Below are 8,330 nucleotides of genomic sequence, written 5' to 3'. Positions count from 1 at the left end.
AGCTGTTAATAATAATCTTCAATCCTTATTGGTTGCGTGAATCAAATTCCTGATAAACTATTGGTGGATTAAAATAATCCCTTATCAAATTTCAATAGGGTACAGCCATATTGGATGTTTATAAATGATATTGTCTTCAAAATGTTTACAGATTAACAAATTTCAGGGCTTTCATCTGTGAAACATTTGCTCTCGAGCGGGAACGAAGAAGAATGGAAAGCGAGGAACCGTCAATTCACTTCAATTGCTTCGTGCATTATCCAGGCTTTACGGAAGAGGGGCTAGAGGAACAAACTGTCGCGCGCGGAAATGGTATTCAACTATCTCCCAAGACTCAACTTTCTAGTCTCGCAGCGAACGTTTTGAGCGAGATGTTTCAAAAGCAAGAAATTGACGGCAAAGTCATAATGAAAGCGGACAACGCGAAAGGTGAGTGCGTGAGATTTGCTCTTCCTTAGATTTGCATTGTTACTCGTACCTGTACCTGTTGTAGAGTTCAGCGTCAAACTGGCCTTAAAATACTTTTAATGATATCCGTGCTCATTTTATTGATCTGCTTTCATTAGAAATAAAATCGGCCATGCGCGTCCAGATGAGAGGTGAAAACCGTCAGAAGAGATTCCCTTTTGCGGAAGAAACATATCGGAAAATACTTTCCTTACAAAGAAATTGTTGCTCATCCATTGACCTGCTTTTAAAAAGAAAATATCACCTGGTGAATGTTGCGTTAATTTCAACGTGTTGTTCCAAGAATACGGACGTTTTGAAAGGCTAGTTTTTTTTAAATCACCTTCAGTGATGTTAAGTGTTAGAATCATTTAATTTTCTAGAAATAATTTTTGTCCTTTAGAAAAAATAAAGAATCCTAGAGAGCTTGAGAAAACGGCCTTCACATCATGAAACTCAATAATTAATTACTTTGAAATCGATTATCCACATCTTTCCTGCCGCCTGTTTATTTTCTCTTCCCCATATTACGCAGTTTCATAAAATACCGTCTTAAACTTCTGGTGTGATCATGCGTACGCTGAAAGGATGAAAATGTTATTTAATTTGGCAGTGAGTAGGGGTGAGGTGGGTAGAGATGAATGGTGCCCCTCCCCACCCCACCCCTCACAAAGACACATAGAAGGAAAAGGTTTCATGAGAACACAAGGCTGTGCTCTAAAGAAAAATAAATTGAAGGGAGCGAAGTGTTCTAAACCTGTGGAATCCAGGGTACCCAGAAGATATGCCCTCTATGAAAGAAGTAAAGTTTTCGAGTTGCCCGTGAACTAGCTACAAATCATACCGAAGTTCAATGCATACTTTAGGTACATTTGTGTTTATAAGATTGATGTTTACTATTTATGGCTGTTACATTTAATTTCCATTCATTTCATTACTGCTTTGTACCACTTAATGGCACTAGAAGTTCGAAGCATTTTTATTTACCACAATGCAGGACTAATATAAGAAAGTTCTCCATCAGTTTCCAAGGTCCTAAATTTTTTAACTCTCTTAGTTTTGAAATTCGAAATGCAACAAGTACCGCTTCCTTTTGCTGTAAGCTGAAAGCATTCCTCTTATCATAAATAATAATTTATATATATATATATATATATGTATTTTTTTTTCTTCCTTTGCTCTTTTATTTTGTTTTGTTTTGTTTTGTTTTTTTTTTCTTTTTGTCATTTCGCTTTTTTAGCCTAGAACTATGATAATTTAGTACGACTATCTAATATACTTATTTTAAGATTTACTGTAGCTCTGCCATTGATTTTCCCGTGTGTAATTATGATAAATATTTTGTTCTAATTATCGAACTGAGGGAGCCCATTCCTTATAAGCCCGGTGGCTTCTCTTGGGCTTCCTCGCCATGAGAGTTAAGGTAATTAGATTTTATTTGATTTGTATAATTTTTGGCAAACAAAACAATAAACAATAAACAATGACATTTATGAAACTGAACCCCTGGGTAATGATCCCTTATCTGTAAAATATGATCCCCCAAAACCAATGAAGATTTTGAAAATGACGTCTCAGTAAAATGGTCAGCCTCTCTCACAGGCAATAAGTGACCAGTCCCTTAGGTCAGCTCCTGGTTATTTGGTAGGAGTGCATCACATTTTTTATGAGCTGGTTTTACTATCTTTGGTTTTATTAGTAAGACATTCAAAATGTTGCTGAGCGTGCTAGAATTGTAGCCAGATTTAAATTAGTGCAAATTTTTTTGGAAATAACTTGATTTGTTGATAAACTTTTTGTGTGGCCGAAGTTAAAACATGATGAACAAAACTTTTAAAATAACAAAACAAAAATGATAGAAAGAATACTTTCCAACAGGTCAAAGAACAGATTGATTTGGAGGTTGAATATTATTGTACGAAACCTAATTAGTGTTTGAGACACAGTCTTTAAAGCCGTACCTTAATGGGACCATGGTACAGATTGGTGTACTGAAGCAAGAACAGCCAGTTATATCCTTTGAATTCTTGAATTCCTTCCTTACATGATATTTGGTAAGGGTATTGTTATCAAGCAGATGTTTTTCTTTATTCCTAAAGTTCAAACTTTCTGGTGTGGTTTAACTCACCATGCGATATGTGATGTACAGTCAAAACTGCATGACCATTCATAAAGAAGTTCAAATTTCTATCCGCTTCATTATCAATTCTTCCTTTTTTTTTCCTTTTACTGAAAGCTTCAGTATCTTTTATTTTCAAACAATTTTGTAATTTATTGGATTTGTTTTTCTTCCAAGTTTCCATTTTGAGTAGTCACACTGTAAATTTAACAATGCTTGTAAGCAACATAACTGTCTTGCTCTGAAACAAACATGATCTTAGCTCTAAACATGGTGGTAATCTTCTCATTAATCTGTTTGTTAACAGTGTTTATTCAAGTGCGAGACCACTGGAAACCACATCCACTAGCAGATTTCACTAGAGAGGGAGATTTGGAAGTATCTTTACTTGAAACGTTTGGAGAAATATTATTTGCCAAAGATGCTGTGATAAGCATTCATGTCCATCTGTGTTACGAGTAAGTCTGTTATTTTAATATATCATATTATGTACCTTCTTGTGCTTCTGCCAGTTTGTGTGCAAGATCCTCAATCCGCTGCTACATGTACATGTACATTGTTCCAGAAAATATTTCACTTTGTTACAACACCCTTTGAAACCTCAGTAAGCTAAGGTCCAGCCAATTAATGCTGTAAATTAAATCAATTTTTAATGTAAACTGTATTTTTAATATACTTTGCAAATAAAAAATACTGCATGCTATGTAGTGGAACCTCGGTATAAATATGAACCTCTATACAACGATGTCCTCAGTATAACGAACAATTTTCTTTACCCAGTAATACTTAAATGTATGAAAAAGAACCTTGATATAGCAAACAACAATCGCCTGCCTTTCGTTAAATCAAGGTTCCACTGTAGACCATTCTTAACCTTAAGTGACCTCTGTTAGGGTTCATACAGAGTCTTGAATTTTCCAGACCTGGAAAAAGTCTGGAAAATGGAGGTAAAGTCTGGAAAAGTGGTAAAAAATCTCGAGTTTTATATTCAAAGCTACAACAGGTGCTTTATATAAAGTCTGGAAAAAGTCTTGAATTTTGGATCCAAAAATCTGTACAAACCCTGTCTGTTAGTCTCCCTCGCCACAGTTTTTGTCTCATCACATAATGGTCCTCCTCAACAAACAGCTGATAACATTCAAAGCACATTCCTTTCCAATAACAATTATTGTTTTGTTCATCCACAGAAATGACCAATCGTTTATTAGTAAACTGAAAATAACGTCAATTTTTGCACAAAGAATGTGCTCCTGTGATTTCCAGTTGCATCAGAGGTGTCAGCCATGACGGGCCAGGTTCTATTTTGCTAAATCATTAAAACTGAATCGAAGATTGAGGTTTTGCGTGAAAAAAACTGAAAAGCACTTTTTGCCCTGAAATGGGCGACTGTACAATGCTTGGTATAAAAGCTGGATCATTAAATTCCCATTGAGGGAATTTTTTTTGGCAAGAAACAGCTAATTGTTATCAGATTATCAGCATTTTTCATCAGTCCTGTCACATGTAGACGCAGACCAGATAAGATTGGGTAAAGCATACGCGCGCGTTTCTAAAATAATAATCATTAATGCAAAAAACACAAATACTGCTTTGAGTAGACATTAGTTTCAATTCTCACCCGGATAAGTAGTCAAATCGTAGCATATTCAAGTCTGTTTTATTCAAAACAAAAAATGTATATGACGAGGCAAATATTAACAACTTTCTAGGAGACAACTTGATGCCATAAATGATTTGATAGAATGTAGGCTATGAATGGCTGGCATGTGAAAGGATTATTTCGTGTAAAACAGTTCCAGAAAATAGAACCATAGCTGTGATTGGTTCAGATCGGGAAGGGAATGTGGTTCAAAGGTGAGCAGCTGTTTGTTGGGGAGGAGTGTTGTGTGACGAGACAAAAATGGCTGTGAGGGAGATTACCTATCTGTGGATTGACCTTTAAATTTGTACTAAAATCTTTCCTTTTTGAAAGGTTTTTTCCGATTTGAACAGCCTATCCAGCATGAAAACTGGTGTAGTAGAAAAAGAAGCTCTCCCTTTAGTCTAAAGTTTCAGAACTACAAAAAAAATACATTTAATTCAGACACTTGGTTGTTTTCACCTTACTTAGAAGCATCTGACCTGTATACTGCAGGGTAAACTCTTTTAAAGGTGGACAATGTTGGGTTGAGCAGACATAGAGACATGTCTGCCTGACTGACAGGTAGTAAAAAAAAATGACTTAAAAGCCCAGTTATCCAGGATGGCTTGGCTCACGTCTTGTTTCCTTTTAAAGTTTCTGTTGTGTTTATATGAGGCTGGCCCGTTTGCCAAGATCTTGGCTTGAACAACCAGGACCTTGGGAAGTTGGGTCAGCCCACCGTCTCATATAACACACAAAATTTTTATGAGGAAACAAGGCATGAGCTGAACTAGCCCTGTGAACTTGACTGGCTCATCTCATGTAAAAAGACCATAAGAATTGCATTGATGTAATTAAATGCAGGTGGCCGTTTTAGGGAGTTCTCCATTAAAATTACAAAAAATAGTAACTGTATTTTTGTTAATGCAGTAAAGATTGGGACGACCAAAAAGTTAAGGCAGCTATCAAAAAGCTTCTAGAACACTACAGCCAAACACACCTGGAACGCATGATGTGTCCTTTTTCTCAGGTAATTTATTTTATTTTAACTTGGAATCTGGATAAACTTCGACTGTAAAATTCCTTAATGTACACTGAAATGCTCTCATTCTTAATCTATACATTGTGTATTAACAAAGGTTGTTAATTTCCCCTATTGCCTTAAAAAAGGGAGCACGGTGTTCTTTTAAAGGTCAGGGTACATAAAAGGCATACAATCAACTTGTAATTGCTTGCCAAAAAACTGCATTAAAGCCAGAGGTTAAAAGTAAACAATAAACTTTTATAAATAGCCTGCTTTTTTTGCTTGATAGAAGATGTGTACGTTTTGGATAATAAGATTGGTTAGGAAAGAGTAGACCAAAAACATAAGAAATCAGGCCAAGATTTTCAAGTTTGATTGTGTTATTTTAAGTGGAAAATCACCTAAAATCATAACTTTCACCTTCGAGACTAAATGGATTGTCGTTCTCTTGTAATTTTGCTTCAGTGAATGCAACATCATGATTTTTCCCAGTTTACTGTAGTGATACTGCCCTGTTATGGGAGCTTTTTCGTTAATAATATTTATTGTTCCATCAACATTATTTGCCTTAACTTGTCTCTGACATAATTATGTTGGGTGAAATAGTGTATTTTTTTTTTAAACAAATGATTTAAGTTAATGATACTTTTTGTTGTAGGGTATGCTGTCACAAATATCAAGAGACCAATATCCCTGCCGTCTTTCATCTGAAAAGATTAAGCTTTTTGCGGCTTGGTATGAACATTCTCAATTGAGCAAGGAACAAGAAGAGGAAGGCTCGATGTCTCCTGGAAGGAAAATGCTTTTCACTCCACGCGGGAAGAAGATTGTGTTCAATGCTGCAGTGGAAATTCCACTTTTGAGAAAGTGGTATGAGGAGAATCCTAAACCAGATCTAAAGGATTTAACAGGATATGCTGAAATCCTGAACAGTTTGGAAGAACGAAAGTCAAAGGAACAAGTACTGGCTCGTCATGTGAATACTTGGTTCAAAAATGAAAGAGCAAGGTTAAGGAGGGAAGGACTTTTAGAGGACTTGTCCAGACCTTCCATGGCTGTTGTAACTACTTCTTAGCCAATCATAATATTATTTTAAAACAAGTCTTATTAATGTAAAATATAATATTACATGTAAACAAGTCTTTTCTCTGCTAGCACAATATACATTTTGTATCCTGTTAATGATCAACCCCTAATTTAAAAAAATGATAGCAAAGGGGTTGGAGTAAGCACTTTCCCCAAAACAAAGCTGGCTGCTTCCAGGGAACTAGACTTTCTCAAAAGCCATTTCCAATTTCTACCGTTTAGGTCGTCTGTTGGGAAACGGTTATACTGTTGCTATGGTGACCTGTCATTCTTGTGATTGCATGGGGACTATTAAAATGAAAAAGAAGAGTAAGTTGTGTTTAAATAGTTCATTCCAGTGCAAGTTTTGGAAAATGCTGAACAGTTTAGGGCGGCTATGGAAAATCACATGATAGACTAATAAGTTTTAGGAAGGAAAATGTATTGATAACTATTAACCTTTTTTAATTGCAAATCTAGCTTATACCCTCTCACCTCTACAGAATCTGCAATGTAAGATAAACTGTTGGTTCCCTGCGTGATTTTTACCTTGTGATTTGCTCATGAAAATACAATGGATATATACAAACAATATGAACAGTATTTATTGCTAAATTTCATATATTTATTTATTATTATGTACTATACATGTAGAAGACTCGCTTATGTTAGCCTCAGATATGGATTTCGCTGATCTATACAGCATACTATTTGTACACAATAAAAGACGGTAATAAAATTAAATTATGGAGCTTTTGAGTTGTAACCCATTCAGCTGAAACGGCCGAAACCGTCTGTAAGGAACCAATATTCAGCGTTGACGCTAACATTCCCTATTATTTGGGCGTCGCCCAAATAGAGTAATCGAGTTCACTTGTGTTGATTCAGAGTTGCAATAGGCATGCGACACGTGCGAACGTAAACATGCCAAGCGACGCGAATGTCTGCCGCGCGCTGTGTTACAACACAACATTTATCTTCGTTACATTCGACCCACAGATAACGCACGGCAAACAAATCGGCGATAGAAAAAAAAGTTTTTGGAAAATCAAGGTAACCTGAGTGAAACAAACTATTAAATAATTCAAATTTTCCCTTTGGAAAATAATCTTCTTCGCAGCACACAGTGTGAATGGTTTGGCTTATTGCCAAGAGTTTGACAATATTTTTGCTCTCAGTTGTCGAGCGCCAAAGAAGATGTCACGCAAAATTCTATGATCTCGTGCATGAGATAATTAAGGGTGACGTTGAATGATGCATAATTTCGTTGCATATTTTTGGAAAGGAGGTGATTTCTTCAAATCTCATTCAATTTGCATTCATTGACGGTCGAACCGTAAAAGGGGCAGAGTCCAACATCTTCACGTCCAAACCGCGTTCTGTTTTTAAAACCCTTGGGTTAATTAGATTTTAAGTCGTATTCTCTCATACACGAACCACGAAAGCGGCAAATTCCAAAGGTTTCACATGCAAACTGTGCCGACAACACAACTTACAGTAAGGGCCAGATCACATGAGCTGGAGGAGCAATGCGCATGAACAGATTATTACCCGCTGTCCTGTTTCTCGCTTGGTTCATTCGCCGGACCGCCCGGCAAGCTTGATTACTTGAAAAATTTCCACCCGGGATCCCAGTTAACTGGGCTGGCTCGATTGTCATATAGTCGGAAAGTCGACGCCCAAATATACGCTCCCACAGCGTCTTGTTTTTATAGGAGAAGACTCCAGCAGTTAGCATGATGGTTATCAATAGTCACGCTTCAGTAAGCTCACCGTATTTATTATACTCTTCTCATTGACTAAGAGCCTACAGCTAATTTTGGAAATCAAAGCAGCCTACAGGTTAGTTAGTTATCTGCTAGCTGATAACTGACCAATCTGTAGGTTGCGCGCGCAATGCATGATTTCCAATAACAATATCAATTCAGGTTCTTTGTGACGGTGTGTTTGTCGTTATTTCCTTCAAAACAATGTATAATAAAACAATTATTAGATTCGGTTTTTGTGATATCCTAAATAATCAAGGTCTCGGTAAGTGTTATCAGCCTCGGCCT

The 8,330-nt window shown here is 36.5% G+C and overlaps 1 protein-coding gene across 1 annotated transcript; it reads left to right on the top strand.

Moving 5' to 3' along the window:
- Positions 1-62: 62 nt before the first annotated feature.
- LOC140945467 (uncharacterized) lies at positions 63-7,043 on the top strand. Its single transcript, XM_073394490.1, has 4 exons — positions 63-429; positions 2,874-3,024; positions 5,118-5,217; positions 5,870-7,043. The coding sequence occupies exons 1-4, from the start codon at positions 213-215 to the stop codon at positions 6,284-6,286; spliced, it is 885 nt and encodes a 294-aa protein (XP_073250591.1). The 5' UTR covers positions 63-212; the 3' UTR covers positions 6,287-7,043.
- Positions 7,044-8,330: the final 1,287 nt, after the last annotated feature.

The sequence above is a fragment of the Porites lutea genome, chromosome 1 (assembly GCF_958299795.1).
Source record: "Porites lutea chromosome 1, jaPorLute2.1, whole genome shotgun sequence".
Lineage (NCBI taxonomy): Eukaryota > Metazoa > Cnidaria > Anthozoa > Scleractinia > Poritidae > Porites > Porites lutea.
Note: the sequence above shows the minus strand (reverse complement) of the source record. Positions and strands in the feature narration are given on the sequence as shown.